Source organism: Coturnix japonica, chromosome 14 (genome assembly GCF_054131305.1).
Source record: "Coturnix japonica strain WE chromosome 14, WE-NBRP24, whole genome shotgun sequence".
Classification (NCBI taxonomy): domain Eukaryota; kingdom Metazoa; phylum Chordata; class Aves; order Galliformes; family Phasianidae; genus Coturnix; species Coturnix japonica.
In genome coordinates, this window is record NC_140676.1 from 6079388 (window position 1) to 6099625 (window position 20238).

The 20238-nt window shown below is 40.6% G+C and overlaps 1 protein-coding gene across 12 annotated transcripts in view; it reads left to right on the forward strand.

Moving 5' to 3' along the window:
* AGBL1 (AGBL carboxypeptidase 1) overlaps positions 1-20238 on the forward strand; it is a 460538-nt gene that overhangs the window by 98676 nt on the left and 341624 nt on the right. For 11 of the 12 annotated variants that reach the window (XR_014934298.1, XM_085515376.1, XM_085515383.1 and 8 more), the window contains 8 exons: positions 8121-8329; positions 11431-11611; positions 12560-12633; positions 14405-14521; positions 15467-16065; positions 17540-17623; positions 18189-18275; positions 18612-18760. Coding sequence is in view for 11 of the 12 variants with exons in the window: in XM_085515376.1 (XP_085371502.1) it covers positions 8121-8329; positions 11431-11611; positions 12560-12633; positions 14405-14521; positions 15467-16065; positions 17540-17623; positions 18189-18275; positions 18612-18760 (1500 nt within the window). In the remaining variant the exon portion in view is untranslated. The remainder of the gene's footprint in view (positions 1-8120; positions 8330-11430; positions 11612-12559; positions 12634-14404; positions 14522-15466; positions 16066-17539; positions 17624-18188; positions 18276-18611; positions 18761-20238) is intronic. The other variant, XM_085515373.1, reaches the window with a different exon arrangement.

The window sequence follows — 20238 nt, forward strand, 5'->3', positions numbered from 1 at the left end:
AAAAAGCAAAATTAGCATTTAGAATAGAAAGGAGTGCACAGAGAAGTCTGGAAAAGTGGAACAAGAGCTGAAAGCTTATCAGGCAGCTGGAGCTTTTCTCCTGTGCTCCTGTTCTATGGCAGGCACCAAGAATGGGAAGTGAAATTCTGCTGGCCCAGGATGTTAGAAGTATTAGTTTTCTATTTCAAGGCTTGTTCTAGGTGTAGAGATGTGGATGATATGGAGAAATGAAGAACTAATCACCAAAGGAAGCTGTGAAATGTAGACTCTCAGAGTTCTAAACCCATGTTCTAAAATTCAGTGCTGGGTAGGGGGGAAGCCTTTTGTGAGCTCAGGATTTTGTAGGGAATCTGGAAGGACTGGGTTCAGTCTCAGGTTCTCCCAGTGTCTTCTTGTTTCTTTGTCTTCTGGAGTGAAGTAAGTTTGAAGGATATTTACTCTTAGAATCAATTTCTCTGTGGCTCAGCCAGGTTCTGGAGACATCTGGGCATCCTCTTATGCTTCTTGTTTTAAGAAGGACAAAGAACATGTGCAGTATAATGGTAGGGCGCACTGTTAGTTTTAGTTGGTTGTTTCTGGTGATTTCACAGAAAATGTTGAGAATTTGGTTTATTGAGCAAAGCAGTCCATACGTTATCCCTTAGGAGGATCACTGTGATGTACGGGCTACATTTTTCAATGGTCAACTCTACCAATGCTTTGCCTGGGAGAAAGATTTCTTATTTGGAGACACCTTTTCTCATTTACCATTTGCAAGTGGCAACACCAGCTGCTGCTTCCAATGGAAAGTGGTTTTAGGAAAACACATGCTCTGTTTCCTGCTAATGATTTAAGGTGCTGGAACTGGGGTTTGGGAAGTGGTGCCAATACTGTGCAATGAATTAAAGCACCACAGCATGCAGTTCTCTCTTTTCTGGTGTTTTCTGCAGGTTGTTGCTCAGTGGTCAGAGTGACTTTTAGTTTTAGTCTTGTCCTGAAGCTTGAGAAGGTAGAAGCTCCAGGCTGTTGGTGTAGCTATGTACAGCTCAACCCCTTTGGGAGGGGTGGGTTAGGAGATGTGAGAAATACCTCTGTTTTTTTCATAGTCAACATGGCAAGAGAAGAACTGAATTGTTTTTCACAGTTGTCAGCACAGCTTTGCTTATCACGGTTAACTTACCTATGTGTATGACCTTAGTGTTCTTAGAAGGCTAAAAATCAAATCCGATGAATGTTAGAATAACTGCACACCTATACTTGAGAGTCTCCCTGCAGGGCTGTTGGGTTCTTAAAAACTTCAGTTCTAAGCGGGCACAATATTGGGGTGAAACTGTCCCTCTTGCTTCTGGCAGCAAACTGCCATGGGAGAGAAAACCTCGCAGTTTTAAAAGGAGCAGGCAGATGGCAGTGTGTCTCCCTGATGGATTCAGAAATACCCTCTTCATCTCCTCAGGCTTCCTTAAGCTCTGCTTAAGACTTAGTCCTGCAGAGCCAAGGGCTGGCTGGAAACTCTGGCCTCTGTCTCTTCCTTAAAAGAAGCTGGTGCAAAATGCCCACTTAACAGGTGCATTACACTATGTGTGAGGAAATGGTTTGTAATAAGAGGCATTGTTGGAGAGAGGGTGAGGAAAGTCACTGCAAATTTACCCTTTGTCTGCTGCAAATACTCATGTATTCAGCACAAGACAAGAGGGTTCTTGATTATCCTGTCCCCCTATACATAAATGGGTGTCAGTGACAGTCATGGAGGTGCTGAGTAATGTTGAGGTCAGTTCCAACAAGGTGCCATATCTTTCTATCATTAGAAGCTGAAATTACAGATAGGGGAAAGATGTTTCACACCTGACTATCAGTTCTCACTCCTGACTTCTTATCTCTTTCTAAGCAATGCAGGGTACTTTCCCCATCCTCACGTGTTGCCCTCCTGGTTGCTGTGTGTCACTTGCTGTGCCCACATACAGTCAGGGAGTAGTTTGTAGTGAAGCTTTCCTCCGTTGTCTCTTCACCATCCCATTTTCTCAGTGGCTGAGCTCATTATCACATTACAATAGGCTGGCTATGCTGCTTGTTAAATAGATGTAATGGTGCTGTATAACATGATAGCATCAGGAGTTTCTTCTCTTGGATGCTAGTCAAGTCTTCACTGCTTCTACCTCTGTCCATCCTTCCCTCAGTTTCTAGGTAACTATTACAGTGTGTGAAGATGCAGGTAATCATAGAGAAATAAGGGTGTAGAGCAAAGCACAGTGGAGTTTCTTCTCCATGTCAGGGCACACCTGCTACTTTTCCTGCCTCCTTTGGCTTTGTCCCACTTCTCTGCACATTTAAACACTATTTCTCTGTGTGAAATCACCCATCCAAAATAAAGAAGACAAACTGTAGTGTTTGAGATGTGGGAGAAAAGGAGATACCTGATGTGGAAGTGCGGACAGGCATGTCCCAGGCTTGCAGGCTGAAGTTGGTGTGATCCCTGCTGGACGCAGCACCTCGAGCCACACGATGGCGATGTGATTATAGGGAACCCTGCTCCCACAGCTCTTAATCCAATATTTATTTTTTGGCGAGTAATTTGTTTATCAGCAGGTTATTTTAATCTCATTTTGCTTGTATTTGTTATTCCTGACTATCTGTACTTCCCAGAATTAGCAGTTTGCATGCCTTGAAGGAAATTAGCTTGAGCCGATCTCGGAGGCATTCACTCAGCCGATATTGAAGGAAAGGGTTAGGGAAATGGGCAGAGCCCTTGTTGCAAAGCTTGCCTAGTAAAATTGTAATGAGCAATTTAAAGAGACAGGTTGTGCTGACCTCCTGATCATACCTCTTTTATCAAGACAATTCCGTGTGCGAACAGCAGTTATTGCAGATGGCCTTTCCCCTCTTTTTCTGTATCTTTACCTTCCTCCTTTTGTCATCTTTATCCTCTTTTCTTCCCTTATTCCCCCCAGGCTTTCATCTCTCACTTCCTGCTCTTTCTGCCTCATCTTCTGTCAACTAACCTTTATTTAACCTTTCACCCACTTTTTTTTTCCCCATCAAAGCATAAGGATTATGTCTTGTGGCTGGCAGGATAAAATAATCAGTGTCATTCTTTTCCCTTTATGCTGGCATCAAGTAGGGGCAAGTAACTGTGAGGAACAGAAAGCAGTGTTCTAGCACACATTACAGTTTGAATGGCCCGCACCCTCTGTGCCTGAATTCATAATGCTTTGCAACAGATCTGCTGAATTATAGGTCTTTGGTCTTGTGTCAAAGTAGACCTATGGTTAAATACAGCACAATGTCAGTGATTTGTCTAGTATTTTGCAAGATACTTGTGCCTCACAATCATTTGAAGACCTCATTTCCCACCTCTGGATTGAGACTCCATTATCAGTCTGGCCCCAAACCTATCATCAGAATCTGTGGGATATTGTGATCAGAGTCGAATTTTGCAAATAGCTTCATAATCATCTAAAACAAGTTCTGTATCTCTGCTTTCTTCCTGAGTTTCAGAATGCAAATAGTATTGATTCTGATTTGAAGCTTCTCTTTGAGAAGAGCTTTCTTTATTAGAGGGGAAAAATGATTGAATCTCCTTTTTATTCCCTTCCCAAGAATGACATTCATCTATAAAGATGTCCCAGACAAAGTCACTACGTTCTTTACAGAAAAAGGTTCGTTCAGCTTCTGGGCCATGGTGGCTCCTTGCTGTTTTGCTCCTGAGCGGTGGGTACGAAGGAGTTGAAGTGTCAAGAAGCTGATTAATGCTTTGATTCTCAGGTTGCCTGTGAAGTTTATGGGACAGAATTAGTCTTCTGCCTTCCAATGTAGTCGATTCTAATACTGACTTCTTGCTGGAACTCTATAGCCCAGCATGTATGGATTTATCCAAGAGCTGCATGGGTGACTTAGTTTCTCTGAGGACAACTCATTCTGCTTCTGTAGGGCACCCTCATGTTTATCTCCAGCAAAAAATGGTCTCACGGTGGTAGAGTAGAATAGATGTTTTCACTTCACTTGTCTTCATCTTTTATTGCTAAGAGACAATGACTGGAGAAAAGCTGGGAAGCTGAAGGTTTTCTTCTTCCTTTCATTCCCTTAGGGGCCATAGGGTTAATCTAGCAGAGCATTCTTATCTCCAAACTGTAGCAATATATGCTCGTGGCATAATGAATCAGCTGAGTGGCATCAACAAAGAGATTTAAATAGATAGACAGAAAGATAAATCTCTTTGTTCTGCCTGGTAAGCAGAGCATTGCTCATCATATTTCAGGTTGACTGTAATTCAGTTTTGTGATTAAATATGCTGCATGTTTTCCAGTGGTCCCTGTGTTCTTGGCAAATGCTTCTAAAGGGACTGGCATACAAGAGAGAGCCTCATAAATGCTCCCCCCATGCCAAAACCATGCTAGAGTCTTTTCTGCCAGACTCAAAACCTGGCTTTCATCTGTCCTTGACCCTCAATACAAAATCAGAATTCCTTCTCAACTGTGGATTTCTTTGTTATGCAAGTCCCTTGCTAATTCAGACACATCTCTCACCATTTGATAATGCCACATATTGGCTGTGCATCCATGTCACATTTTCCTAGCTAACGGACCACATTATTTAGATGGATATTTTGTCGCTGCAGCAGAGGATACTTTCATTGGTTAACAGAGCTGCCCTGGAAGCCAAAAGTGGGTGATCGGTTCTAAATGAGTGGGGAAATAAAGAAGACATGGGCTATTCCCATATGCATTCCTAGGCACTCCTGGAAGCTACCTAGAAGGAGAATTTCTGTTTCCACTGAAGATGTTGGCTGCACCCAAGGAAAAGGAAAGGGACTAACAAAATAATAACAAAAAGGGTCAAAAGGCATAGAGTGTTTTGCTGCTCGACCGACACAGATCGTGCATACTCGCTCCAGGAGGGGTGGATTCTTGCTGCCTACAAATCTGTGCAGTTCTGCTTATACCTGTATGATTCATTTCCACCATCTGTATTTGTGCCAATGTGTAGACAGATACACATGCAGGTGCAGCTTTAGATGGAGACACCAACAGACACAGACAGGTGGGGAGGCTTTCTTTTTCCATCCTGCCTTCTGGAGATATTGGCATATTTCCTCCTTCGTTTATTTGATACTTTTTTTTTTTTTTTTTTTTTTGACTGTACAACTGAAAAAATCTGGAAGAGAAAAACCAAAACACTGGAAAAAAAAAACTCCACAAGAGTAGAAGTGAATTAAAAGAATGAGAGAAAATGAAAGCTTTCTTTTCAGTTAATTCTTGTTGCTTTTGGTGGAAGTGCTGGCAGGGTATAATCCTGCCTCTCCTGTCTACTTGCAGAACTGACTATTTCATCTTCTCAACGTGACCGTTCTGATCTTAAAGGAGATAGAATCCATGAGGGAAACAAATAACAGAGCTGTCTTGCTCAACTTTCTCAGTTCTTTACACCCAGTAATACAACTGAGGCGATGGAACAGCTGTCTTCTGGTGCCTATGGGCTTGATGTCCAAGCATGGAAGTCTGCCTTGAAGAACATGACTCTCCTGTGAAGACAGTAGTGATGCATTGTGCCAGGCTGCCTGGACACACGGTGGAGTCACCGTCACTGGAGGCTTTTAAGGAAAGGGTAGATGTAGTACTTAGGGATGTGGTTCAATGGGCAGTAATTGGTAGTAGGTGGGCAGTTGGACTAGATGATCCTTTCCAACCTTAATGTTTCTAAGATAGTCTTATGAGCACATCTGATAAGAATTCTATTTAATTAACTTCCCTAAGCAGCTCTGCCTGCAGTGCTTTCCAGGTATTTCCCCCACCCTACTGACAATGATGCTGAAAGCTTGGACTTCAACAAGTGCTACAGGCTGTAAATCCTCGCTTCTAGTCCAATTTCATCTGCCTCTGAACAGTTAAAGGGAGGCTCTGAGCCTGATCCAAGTTGTCCCTACCTTACACTGCCTGACTCTTCTTGTTGTGTTTTATACACTTATTGACTTTTACAGACTCTCTGAGTAATTCTTCAAGGAAGATTGACTGATTTAAGGGGTAAGTCATCCTGCAGGTTAGTAAACATGACAGCTGGTAGAGGATTAACAGGAAATCATGAATAAAGTAATTGATAAAGGATTCTCAAGCAATGGAAGTGAGTCAAAAAAAAAAAAAAAAAAAAAAGAAAAAGGAGAGAAAACCAGAGTGAAGGTCAAAGGAGAAGGCTGACCTAGAAGTCTGACAGCCATCAAGCCCTAGAATACAAGCTGTACTTGTACAGGTATCATGGGAAGGTTAAAAAGGGGAAAAGAGGCTGCACAGAGATGCAGGCCTTAGTGTAGGTGTCTGGGCACAGCTGTGCATAAGGTATAAGAATGGAATGCCAGCATGACGTGCAGATAGTGCAGAGGCACATCAACAGGGTTGATCCTTTCTCTGGTAAGGAGTTTACTGATATACTGTAGAGAGTAAACTGAGATGACTGCAGGTAACTTCCTTCCCTTTTCCAAAATCTTCATCTGTTTCATCACTGGGATTCAGGTGAGCTTTAGGTTGGATGTTAGGGGAAAGTTCTTTACTAGAAGGGTGGTTAGGTCCTGGAACAGGCTGCCCAGTGAGGTTGTGGATGCCCCGTCCTTGGAGGTGTTCAAGACCAGGTTGGACGGGGCCCTGGGCAACCTGATCTAGTAAATGTGTATGTTTGGTGGCCCTGCTAGGCAGGGGGGTTGGAACTACATGATCCTTGAGGTCCCTTCCAACCCGGGTAATTCTGTGATTCTGTGATTCTGTGATTCTGTGTGAGCTGTGTAGTAGATACTTTCTAGTCACTCTCTCTGTGGCATCCTTACTGCTGATTTTCTTCATCCAGCATCTTACCTCTTTTTATTCTCTCATCTCCTGCTCTGCAGATCCTTACTGATTAATGTTCCAGGTGTGAGAGGTTCTGGTAGTCTTTTTAATGGACTGGAAATGAATTGGAACCTACTAGCTCTGGAGAATCCATACCAAGAGCCATCTGTTGTGAGCTGCAAACTCTGATCGGTATTCAAGGAGCTGAGCTCCAGTCTCGCATATGTTACCTGGCCCCTTGGTTGATTGGCGAGCTCCTGACAGCTTCTAATGTGTTATCACAGTCAGAAATGTCAGGGCCAGTTGGGAAAGTATGTTTAGGCAGGGTTGGTTTGAAGGGAGGGAGCCAGGAATCTGGTTATGGGTTCATGTTTGTCCTGTGGGGCAGGGCACGGAGCACAGTTGGCAAAGGGCTGTGCTGCAGAATGGTCATATGGATAATTCACATTTTAACACCAAGTTTTCTAGTCTTCTTTGAGTTCTGCATCCTGGAGCTGTATGATTTCACATCTTTTATATTTTCTTAAATAAGACTAGCTTTTATTTTTGAAAGTGTCTTTTCAGCTTTGTTGTAAAACCTTCAAAAATGATCTGAACAGTCCCTTCAATATATATATTTTTTTTCAGAACCAGAAAGCAGCAGAAAGGAAGCCCAAAATGCTGTTCATGTTGGTGTTTTGTTAATTTTTATACGCTTGGGGTTTTATTTAATCTCATGATGTTAGGAGACAGGCTGTGATTTTCCAGAATAATTTGATTCATGGCTTTCATTATAGAGGTATATGTGGGAATGCATTTAGAAATTAAATATAATTTCACTGGCTGTGACAGGATTGTGCAGCTACAAGGTTTGTGTGTTTGTTGATCTCAGCAAGGTGTTCCGTCAGGACTAAAACACATACGCTCTACGTGAAGAGCGTGTGACCTGCTGTCAGCTAATCTTATTGCTTGGCTTTTCTCACTCCTTGGGAGTTTCTTTAGTTTCTGGGACACTTACAGTGCTGTGATCTGGATTAGGTTTATTAGCACTCGGAAGGAGATAAGGGCTCTGTGCCTACCCCAGCTTTGGTTTGCTTAAAGAAAGCTTTCATTCTTTTAGTCTTCTGACTGACCGTTTCCACTCAGATGTGAGCCATTTTTGTGTAATTCCAAGAACCTGACTCATATTTAACAAATAACGTTTTAAACCACAACGATGACAAAAGATTTAGCTTTGTCCATGAGATGAAGAAGAGGTATTGAAGTCTGAGTTTATAAGAACTGTGTAGACACTTGTTTGTCAAATAGAATGAGCAGCTGGAAGAGTTTAATTCATCCTTTTCTCTTTCATTTCAGAATCTAACAGCCGTCGAGCAGTGAACAGAGGCTATCTGGGTGGACTGCTGAGACTCTATCAAGACTGGCATCACAATGATGTCTCCAACAACTACGTTAATATTCGTAGAGGTCTCCTGCTCTGCCTAAAGCACATCACCAACATCCAGCTGGGCAGGGAGACTTTCCTTGGTTCTCGAGGTATGGAGATTCTCTTCACAAGTGTGCAGGTAAATGATGCTTCTGTGCTTAAGTGAAATGGATTGGTAGTTAGCACTGCATCCTATGTCTCATTGTAAACATGTCTTGAAATCTAGACATTTCATCCCTCAAGAAGTTCTGTCGTGAGTGAAAAATGATAATGTCAAAATAAAACTTATTGACAGTTTTCAGTCCAATGAAAATGTTTCCATTTAAAACTAATATTAATCCCCACTGAGTCTCACAGGAGTTGTAGATCAGTATTTTGAATGTTTGTTTTTTTTTTTCTTCTCCGTCATATCCCACTCTCTGCTTAGATAGTCTCTCCTGAAGTGCAGTGCAGGGTTTCCACATAAGAGTTAAGGTGTTTCATGACATGTTTTCTTTCAGATATCCACATAGATAAGTCCACTAAATCACTTTCCTACCAAAAAATGTTGATTTAGCCAGGCTTTTGTTAATGACCGACATAAATGAGCTGCTTTGCAGTAGGTCCAATTTTAATCTTGTTGAAACATTAACGTAGTTTTGTCAGAAAAAAGATGACAGTCCCGAAGATGGGAACCCTGTAAGGTGTAGAAAGGGCAGGTATGGAAGAGTAATGTTTTCAGCTCTGTCTCTTGCCAACATACTTCCTTAGCCTCCTTTAGAGAAATGCTGTATAGAGAAACCTTCAGTTCTTGACATGTGCTATTCCACAAGGGGTATTTCCACTGTAAATCTCGATGGTCAATATATTAACTCATTCCAGAACCGTTATATACAGGATGAAAACCTGTCTGCTTTTCCTCTATCAAATATATTGCCTTACTGTCCAGTGTATCTGCTTCTTCACTGTTCCCATCACTATCATGAATGATTCTCCTGTTACAAAGATATTTCTAACCAGCAGTAAGAGAAAGAATGTTTTTTGTCTCCTCCCTCCATTCCTTCCCTTCAGATGGGATGAGGTGGCCACAGCCAGCAGAGCTTTCAGGGAGTATCAGCTTTTTAAGCCAACACCATGATCTGCAGAAAATTGAGTAGGGTGTGTGGCAACAGCTGCTTGGGGGCAGATGTCAGCTTATTCTCTCTCCAGTGACTTCTACAGCCCATGTTTTTTTTCTGAGCTAACATCTCCTGATAGCTCAGCCTAGGGGCAACACCATGAAAAGTGCAAACATAGGGTCACCTTGGGTGAATAAACAGGAAATGACACGCTAAGTATGCAGTGAGCATTGAGAACGCTAATCTGTCCAAAGGTTAGAAGTGGAGCGGAAATGACAGCTTCAGGGGCCTCTAGTTGATTCTCTTCTGCTCTATGCTACTTAGGTTGGTTTTGGAAGGGGAATTACCGGAGTTAATAGGCTCAAAGCTCAACATTTGCTCATCTCTTCTTTGTTGTGCTGTCAGTCTCTCCACAAGATGTGGAGCAGTAGGTGTCTGGCAGTCCTGTAAAATCTCACTTATGTTCTCCTGTAATCTGACTGAATATGGAGACTGCTGCTGCCACTGAAAGTTTATCATCATCTTCATAGTAGAGAGAGAATGGGAAATTCATCTTTCTAAGAGGAACTGCAGGCATCAGAGAGAAAGAGAGCAAGACAATTCCTGCTTAGGAATGCAGTGGTTCTTTGTGCAGACAACACTGTAATGCCTTTAGGAATGTGCTGGCTCTGGTGATTAGTCTTGAGCAAATTGACCAACTAATGTGACTTTAAAGTAAGTTACAGGCTGGCTAGGAAAGTTCTGCTGAAACGCTTTTTCCCCTTTAATCTATTGAAGTCAAAAGAGTTCTGCTGGGATGGATTTGTTTTGGCAAACCCCAGTGAAGCCCCCATTCACAGGACAGGTTTTCAGCTGAATCCTCTCCAACTGCTCATGGTATGGACTGTCAGGCATCTGAAGTGCCTGGGCTTACCTGGATACCCAGAATACCTGAGTTTGTACCTATACAGCCTTTAAACTTTATCTTCAATAACGAGTGAACTTAAGGCACCCCAAGATCACCCATTCATATGGTATTTGAAATAGAAACCAGTTCTCCTTGGCTTTTGCTCTGACTGCTGTAGAATTTCCTTGGAGATGCTTTCAAAATGTTTTTTTTCTCACTGTTGTTTGTAACAGCCAGAGATCCAGAAATACATATTAAGATTCTTGTAGCGAGTCCTGTAAGCGTGTCAGCTTTAGATGATTTTTCTAGTCTCCCTTCAGGAATCCAAGTTAATCCCACTGAATCTTATAATGCTGTTCAATCATACATGAGAAAACAGACTAAAATCCTGTACAATAACAACAACAAAAAATAAAGAAAAAATATCAGCCCAGCCATTTTTCTGTTCTTGCTTATTAATAAGGGCTTTATGTTCTTCTGACCCCTTACTGCATCCGCTTGTCCAGCCAGCATCCTAACTATGGAGCTCTAAGTATTCTTGCCCTCTGCTCTGTACCATTTTATCTGCACTGAAGTGAGGCCACGATTTTTAGACGATATTAGAACTTATTTTAATATCCCTCTTTAGACATACAGCACATTTGTGCTGTTTGAATTTCATTCCTGCTCTGACAGGCTAAGCCTTAGTCCCAAGTCACTAAATATATCAGCTTGCTGGTAAGCATGGTACAACTTGTAAACTTAGGAAGGATGCTGCACAGATTAGTCAGTCTGGTGAAGGCTGTGGTATGAACACAATATATACGTGTATTTGGGGAAATATGAAGATCTGGGAAAATAAGGTGGTTTGGTTTTCTGAACATTGCGTGTGTTTAGGCAGTGTGCCTTTGGACAACAGCATTAATAATTTATCTAAGCTGTCTGTCTGCTATGTTAAAGATGCACACGTACCCTTCAGGTAGAGTCTTGTTACAACAAGATGCCCAGGTAGGAAATTCATGCATGATCCTGGTTCATGAAAAGTAAGGAAAGGCAAAAAATAGAGACCAAATAGTTATTTTATCTACAGAAAAGTAATAAATACAGATTAAAAAGATATTGTAGATCATTAAAGTATAGGGAAAGGTAAGTAACAGGGAAGCGACAGGGGAAAAAAGCCCTCCATAATTATAATGGTTTGATGTTCAAATCAGAAGAATGTTTCTAGGAGATTAGTAGACAGTGCAATTGTAAGAGATGTTGTTCTTTGGTTCTTAGGACTGTTTATCTTGCAAGAATCTGGATCCTGTTGTAACCACTGTGACTCAGATTCTACGAAAGTGCTATCCCAAGGAGCCTCTGCCTTTGGTGTCAGTGAGAAGCTCCTATTCCTTCCCTCTTCCTGGGAACGTGAAGACTGAATGTCCATGCATGGGACCTGAAGGTGAATTGCTGAAGGGTGAGTTTTGGTAGAAGGAAATGGAGCATGACATGAGAATTAAGCATAGTGTCTGGGGAAGGGAGTCTTGTCTGCCTTATCCTGAGGTTTGTAGTTAAAATTAGCCTGAATTGCAGTGATACTCATTTAGGGATAGAGCCACCCCCACATCTTCTTGGTGCTTGGAGGTTCTGTTTGGAGAGTAAATGAAAAAAGATTAAAATAAGTGGTGGAAATAGTATAAGTCAATAAATTCATCTGTGATTCAAAAAGTAATGGAACAGAGTGAGTGTGGCAGAGACTAGAAGTGCCACAGTTCCATGACAGCAAGAGAGATGAAGGCAACTGCCTGTGCGTGGCTGTGAGGATAACACTGCCTTGCAGACTGTTCAGTAAGTAATTTTGCGAAGTATTATCCTTTTTCCTTTCTAAAATAAAAGCAGATAGCAGGCAAATTGCTTGAGCAAATGATATATCTCAGCACTTGCTGAAAATAAGAATTCGGGTACAGGCAGAACAGCCACTCCACAGAAACAAAGAAAAAGACTCCATGATGCACACAGGCAGTTTCTCTCTTGCTTTCAGTTGCACATGCAAGATGCTCAGATACTGTAATGATGATAGCAGTAAAATACCCTAATCTAGATAATATAGATTAAGAGCATCCTGTAATATCATTGCAGCCAAGCAGAAAATCTCTATGGCTTTGTAATAAGAGTTGGATGCGTATCATGGTGATATTTGTCATGGTTTTGAAAGGCAGTGCTTGATTCCAAGAGAACAGAGCTTTAAAAACTGTGAGATTTAGTGCCAAATGCATTTATACCAGATTAAGAAATGGGATCTGCTTTAATCAGGATTGTGTTGGTTGGAAGGCATGTGTGCCACACATGAGATGGCACGTATTGCTGTGGAGGGCCTGACAGGGATATAAGGTTGAACGCATTTGTGTGTATCTCTCTTCTGCAGATGATAATGAAAGTGATAGTGAGGAAGACACAGAAAAAGACCTGAATAAAGATGATGTGGAGAGTAAAGAGGAAGTAAGTATGCAAATGACAGTTAATATATCATCCATACACTGGAAAATAAACTATTTTCATTGTCCATTTTGACATCCTGATGAATTGTCTAAACAGAGAATGTGGATATATGTGCTCCATGTGGGTACACTATATAAATGCTAAAATAATAAAAGGATAATTGAAAGGTGAAAAAAGGGAAATGACCATCTTTCAGTGATGAGTCCATTGCATTTATCCTATTAATTACCAGGCTTAGCACCTAGGCAAGACTAACCCTTCTTTTCTTCCTGTATCAGAGCATAGTTGGGCTATAGACCTATCATAAGAAAAAGATTAAATCATTTAAGCTATAGCTGAGGCATTTGAGCTTAGATAGCTTCATCATCTGCTGCACACAAATAATAAGGCATAATATTCAATGTCTCTGTTTGGGCTACTTAGTATTGAGACTTCTGTGTAAGGGCCATTTCATTTGTTGCCCTGTTTTTCTCCGAGTATTAATTTGATATGTCACATGATAAAAAGTAGAAAAACCGACAAACCAACAACGAAAACCCCACCAGTAGCTCGGCATCTGAACTTGGCCGTGCCTGCATGTTTAATCTGTATTTTAGAGCTGATCAAGCTGCTTATTAGGAATAAGGCTCACTGAGAATTTACCTTCTTTAATTAGTTATTCATAAACAGATCCTTTGAGCTTCAGTTCCATTTCATTATTCATAAGTATTTACCAAGAAGAAGTGAGCATTTTTTTGGTGGTTTTTGCTCAAGAGTTTGCTCTGAATATGGGTTTTAACTCCTGTCTGTTTGGTATATTGGTTGTGTATCTCCCATGACGAAGCAGGGAATAAGTAATGGACTTTCAGTTTACCTTTCTCTCCGAGATAACTTTTGAACCAAATCTTCATTTTGGTTCTGGAATCTGATACAGAGAATTGCACATAGATGCATGGTTGCTTTTAAACATGAAAGATTCAGATGTAATTCTTATCCCTGCTTCAGTGATAACTATCTAAAAGTTTGTTTTGCTATTTGTTTTGTGTGGGTTATTTTTGCTAGGGATGAAGTACAGAATATTGATTGGGCAAGAGTTTTAGAGCTATGTATCAAGAACATTGAGGGAGAAATGTAAAATATGAGCAATTGATTCCTGCAAACTCTGATGCTGAGCTGGGCCTTTCTGTTTAATTAGAGATGTCATTTGGTTGTCTAAATCAAAGGTAGACCTATCAAGCTTTCCAATTTTGCCAGTAGCCCGTGAGGCTGTTTTACTTTGATGTATTATTGGGATTTTCTTGGTAAATACTTTTTTTTTTAATAATAATTTTGTTCCTTTGAATCAAAATATTACCAGCTGTGCCTTGAGAACATATGCCTATTTGTTTGCACAACATAAAGGAAATTACTGATGTGCTCCAAAACAACTAGTAGCTGCTGAAGTCTCTTATTATGGAGCCTCTCAAGCTGACGTGCTTATAAATAGGTTCAAGTTTAAGTGGGCTTAGATGCTTTTTTAAACTGAGTTTTTTCGCAGTGTTTCCAGGTATGTACCTATATAGCAAAATTCCAAATTCCCCTTTTTCACAGTCTAGTTTCTTTTTTTGTGCCTCCATTTTTTTGTTACATTAATTGAGTTTACAGCCTTCATGGGTCTGGAGGGAGCAGTTGTAGGATTCGGTATGATAATAGAAACGAAGAATGCAGTGCAGAATATTACTTTTACAGTCGTGCATTAGTACATGTGGGTCATGTTAAATATGCATGTATTTTTCTATTTCTGTTTTTGTAGGATTATGACTTGGAGACAGATGTAAACAAATTGAGGTCAAGGCCAGAGCTTGACCGTCCAGAGGAAGAGCTTAAGCAGTATGAAGCTCTGTGTCCTGAACTTTCCCATAATTTTCAGGTACAGTCATGGCATGACTTCCTTTATTTGTGAATATTCATGAAGTTAAGAATTACTTGAAAGGGAATACTGGCAAGAGATAACCAGGCAAAACTATTGCAAAAGCAAACCTAGGTGTCTTATAGGGTTGGAAAAACAAAGATTTAGACTTTTTGCAGTAGTTTATTGGCCTGAATCAAGAATAATAGAAAGAGAATGATGATGTTTGATGCACATTTGGCTGGCTATGGATTAACTAAGTGCTACTGAATCAATTGCCATATGAGAAATCTGTCAGATAATAATTTGTATCCTTGCTGGCAATTTCAACATCAATATCTGGATTGGAATGAGATGTGGAAAATAAATACTGGCAACTAGTGGCTTGAAAGAAGAGATGGAGAAGATTGCACTGCCACTGAAATGCACCATTCAAAGTGCTCTGTTGCAATTTGGGGCAAGAAATGAGGAGTATTGCGCTCATTACAAGTCTCAGAGTGAATTTAGGAAAGCTGAAAGCTGTGACTAAAATATGAAAGTGGAAAATGGACCATTGGTTGAATGTATCTCCTATTTGTACAATGCTGTCAGTTTTATTGTGTCTGTAGGTAATTAAATGGGTTTAAATTATTACATTTTGCATGAAGACAGGGGTGGAATTTTAAGTGATAGTTTGATCTCCTTTTGCCAGCAGTAACTTGTGAATTATCTTCCCAAATTTATGATACCAATGGGTTTTGATCAGATATTACTCAGTTTGATCTCTTTTATTTTGGGAGGACTACCATTGAAGAAACTTTGTGGATAAAGGAATTCTGGTAGGTAATTCTACTTTGGATGAGTTATTTTATTATTTTGGGAGATCTGTAAGTATTTTCTCTTTATTCCTTGCAAGGTTTTCTCTGAAGGGAGGCATGATCTGTCTTTTAAGTTTCTTTTAATTTCTTCTGCTTTTTAAATTTAAAGGAGCTTGATTCAGAGTCTGAAGAAGAGAAGAAGTCAGAGGACAGGACTCAGAACGTTCCCTCCACTTCACCTCATTTCATTCCTAGTGGTAATTCTGTGAAAGATCCGAACTGTAGATGTAGAACCCAAAGTGGCACAGAGGCAGGATCAGATCCAGGGGAGAAGGATTTCAAAGCTCTGCTGCAGAGTTCAACAAAGGAGGAGAAATGCTCAAGGAGTCTGATGGGTGAAAAGAGAGACATTGTAGAAGCAGTCCAAAATGCAAACTCCTATGAAGAAGACCCAGCCAAGAATCATACATTTTCTCCATGTGCTCTCCCAAAAGAGACTGCTTGGTACAAAAGGATGTTTAACCCTGAGTGCGAGGCTTCAATTGATCCTACTTCTGCAGTGAGATTGGAGACCTCAGAAATAATGACAAAGCTTCTGGAGGAACACCAAGGGAATATCCCATTTCACAGCCCTCACTTCTACATAGCCAGAGCCAAACATACCAAGTCCATACCAGCCTACAGAGATTTGGCATTCCCTGATTTCTGGGGCCACCAGCCTCCTCCTTATGGCAAGCCCATGTTGGAGCGGCAGTATGGAGTTCAGAGGTGATTGCACTTTAACATGATTTGATTTTAACTGTCACGTCTCTGAGATACCTATGAAGTTATAGAACCAGTGTTGTATTGTTTGCCACAAGAAGATAGGCTGCAGATCAGGATATTTTTGTTTAGGTTTTACTCTTGAGGATAAGAAAATCACATCTATCTAGATTGGGAACAGGATTAGAAACTAGCAGGCCTGTGTATCAGTGGAGCAATGGTGAATTTTGCCTGTGCATTGCTTTCTTTGACTGGTAGATAAAGGGGGCAGAGGCCAGGATGGAGTGAGATTTTTATGGCTTCTGTAAATCCATAAACACTCACCTATCTCATATTCTAAACTGCTATTGATTAATCTAGCTATTGATTACTCTCAGTTTCAGTGTAGTTATGTTCGTGATGAGGCCCAAAGCTGGGTAGAGCACCGAGAAACATCTGTCAGTGCCTTTTCTTTAAAGCAGGTAGACCAAGACCCAGAATTATGGCATGCAACATGATGAAAGAATGAAAACAAGCCTTCCCTTTGGCATGTTGCTAAAGGTTTCTGTTTTGTTGTCATTTAAGGTGTACGGTGGAAGGGAAAGCTGTATTTTAATGCTATTTTGGAAGGGGAGATTCTTTTTGTAACCACTGTTGTTTCTGTTCCACCCATGACTGTGCAATTAGTTTGCATTTCATTTTAGTGACACAGGAGTCTATAACCAAACAACAAAGAGGTTGGGCTCTGTGCTAAACTTTAAAGGTGATGAACAATAATTAAATGGAGTTTGTGAAGAAGCACTATTTTCTGACATCTAGAGGGAATTCTTTCTGAAGCAAATACAAAAGCTAGAAGTCTTATTTAGAGGCAAATTCATGATCCCATCTTCTTGCACTGTTGCTCTTAGAGCTTTGCTTTTGTGATTGTAATAACGTGCAACTGTACAGCTAAAATGGGAATAATGATATTGTGCTTCAGGGCATAACATGATTGCTGCAAAGGTCAGGAAGTAAATCTGGCATTCCACATTTGATCTTCTTTTGGGATCAGAAAACGTCAACTTAATAATGAGTAGAAATTAGACTGATTTGGAATGAGGATTCACTGGGAGACAGATGAGTAGATCTAAAAGTTATGACAGATATTTTCCTATAGGGGCAATGCCAGCCAGTTGGAGGATTGAGATTGACTGGAAAGAAACCAGGGATAAAACAGACTGGATAGAATGCTGCAAAGATGAAAAATTGTGTAGAATAAGTTGTTTTATCCAAAAGCCAACTTGTGGTAATGGAAATGGAGTAGGAGCTTTCTCATAGTTAAGTAAATAGATAAATAGATAAAGCTCACCTGGAATTAGCTGGACTCATCTTTCTTACCAGTTCTTAAAGATAATTTTTTTAAGCCTTTTTACACTTCTTCTAGATTACCTTTACTGAGACTTTTCACCGTGTTGTGACAATTCATTGTGGTTGTTTTGTTTTCTTTTCCTGTTTTTGTTAGGGACAAAGTACTGGATGATGTTCGTCGCTTAATCCAGCCCAGTGATTTGATAGGAAGAACTGTTTTTGATTTAGATGAGCCCAGGTGGGTAAACTAAATACAAAATATTGTAGCTAGTGGCACTGTTGGTACTGCTGGTGAGCTCTGTTTGCTTGGTAAACCTCAGATAAAGTTATGCAAGGAGTGATGTAGTAGGCGAGGCCCAACAGGAAAAGTGTATTGTAAGAGTAGATTTCTGGTACATGACCCTGGGGAAAGGTTTTGCTTTGGAACTGACTGCAGTTTCTTCTCATCTGCCCTGTACTGTGTCTTATCACAGACAATAACAGAAGGCTTGTATGGAGCTGGCTTGTGTAATTAATGAACTGGTGGGAATAAGTCAGGGGTGAAAGTAACTAGAATGAAGAGAACAATAAATATCAGGTACAAAAGTGATTACTGGGAAAGAAAAAGAAGATGAAATTGAGAATCATTAAGCAAGAGTCAAGAAGGATGCTGCATTGGATAGAATGAATATGGATTTGCTAATCTCTTGCTGCTTCTTAGGGTCTCGCTTATGAAAAGCTGTATTAATATACGAGAAGTGCTTGGGTGGACTTGTCTTTGAAGCAACCTGCTGATTTGGTATCTTTGCTTTGATTTACTGCAGTCATTCAAGCCCAGATGCTCCAGACTGTCTGACGTTCTTCTCCAAGTTTGAATCGGGTAATCTTCGCAAAGCCATCCAAGTGCGTGAGTAAGTATTCCTGCAGTGGCTTTCTCCTGTGCCCACTTTATGACCTGTTGGGGTTCTGCTGGGTTCTGAAAGCATCAGCCAGGGCAGCAAGTTTTATGATGCAGAGCTTATGATACCTGCTAGTGTTTAGATGTCCTGAAAGAAAAAGGAGTGGGAAAGCAGAGCTCGTGAAGTTTTACATGACTAAAATATTGTGAATATTCAAAGGTGTGTTTGGATGCCACAGGTTTGATGGAGCTCTTTGACAGCGTATTAATGGGTTTGGTTACATTCAGCAGGTTCAGTGGTAGATTGATAGGATGTTCATGAGCACCATTTCTTTGTCTTCCTTAACAGGTTTGAGTATGACTTAATTATGAACGCAGATGTGAACACCAACCAGCATCACCAGTGGTTCTACTTTGAAGTCCGTGGCATGAAATTAGCAGTTCCCTATCGCTTCAACATTATCAACTGTGAGAAGCTCAATAGCCAGTTTAATTATGGTATGAATCTTTGGGAAACTGGGATACTATTCTGTTCACATGGATATTCTTTTCATGCCATGAAGGTTTTGAAATTCCCGTGTCTGTAAAGGAGACAGTAAGCTTCATTTTATTTGCACTGAAATCCATAGAAAGAGTTATTTTAGGTTTGACAAATAACCTTTCCATATCCTCAAGACAACTGAGGAGTGAACTGTGTATTGAGATAGGATTTGTGGAAAAAGATGGTCATTATTCTTTGATTAGAAAAGCGGAACTGAGGAAGAATGGCACTGGGGTTGGAAGAAGAAAGGAAGGAGATCTTCTGGGATTGAATGAGTAGCGCAGGATTGAAGAGCTCTTATAAGATTTGGGTAAATAAAGGTAATGCTCAAACAAATAATAATGATTTTTTGGGTTTATCGAAAGACATCACTGTACCTTTAGACCTGATGAGACTTCTGTTGATAGAAAAAAATCTGTAACAAGCTTTGAGCTCCTGTCATAGTCTATAGTTCAGGAGAAAAGCTGCATTGCTTAGAAATAGACAGGGCAAATCCTAGCTTTCCGTGCTCATTTTGGCAGAAAAATGATTTAATCTACATGAAGATTGTGGGTTGAATTCTTAGCTGGCATAGGCAGTTTTTCATTTGTTTCCATGGAGCTGGGCTAATTTACACCAGCTCAAGACCAGATTCAGAATGTTTAATAAGTTGTTAATATCAGACTCTACATTCCTCTGAAGCCCTGTGGATACAACCTTCAACATCATGAGGGAAACACTCTCAGGATCAATGTACCTAAAACAAATAGCAGTAGGAGCTGGAATGACATGTCACTTGTATTTGTGAAACTATCTGGATGAGTGGCATAATGAATTATAAGGCATTTGCTCTTTAGCCCTAGGAGCTGCAGTTCAAGTGCTCATATAGATCACAAATGAAAGCAAATTTTGTGTTTGTCATCTTATTCTACTTTTTTGAATAAGCAAGCCATTAAAAATGGTGTGTCTGGCGGCAGCCTGAAAATGAAGTATACTGGGGCTCTTATTGCAGACCCCACTGCTGCCTTTGATACAACCACTGTTGTCTTCATAGCTTGAGGTTCTGAGTATTATCGGTGGAAGATTGCTTATTATCTGCTATTTTGTCTGTTGTCAGCATTTTTCACCTCTTTTTTGCAAACTGAAATTGGACATGATTTGCATGTTCAAGCGTGTAATGGAAAATACATAATTGAAAGAAAAATGTTTAAAAAAGCATCCCGTGTAATGAGGGTAAGCCACAGCATGCTTTAGTACGGCTTGTAGGAGGGACTGGCTGTTAAAGCAGCTCTTCTGTGGGTTGCTTCTGCTGCACTGAGAAGAATATACATGCACCAGCGTATTCAGCTTGGGTGAGTGAGGCTCAGTGCCCCTGCCAGCACATGCTTGATATTCACACAGGCTGTGGGTAAGAGGTGTTGCCTACTTGCTAGATTTCCTTTGCACTTCCCTGGGC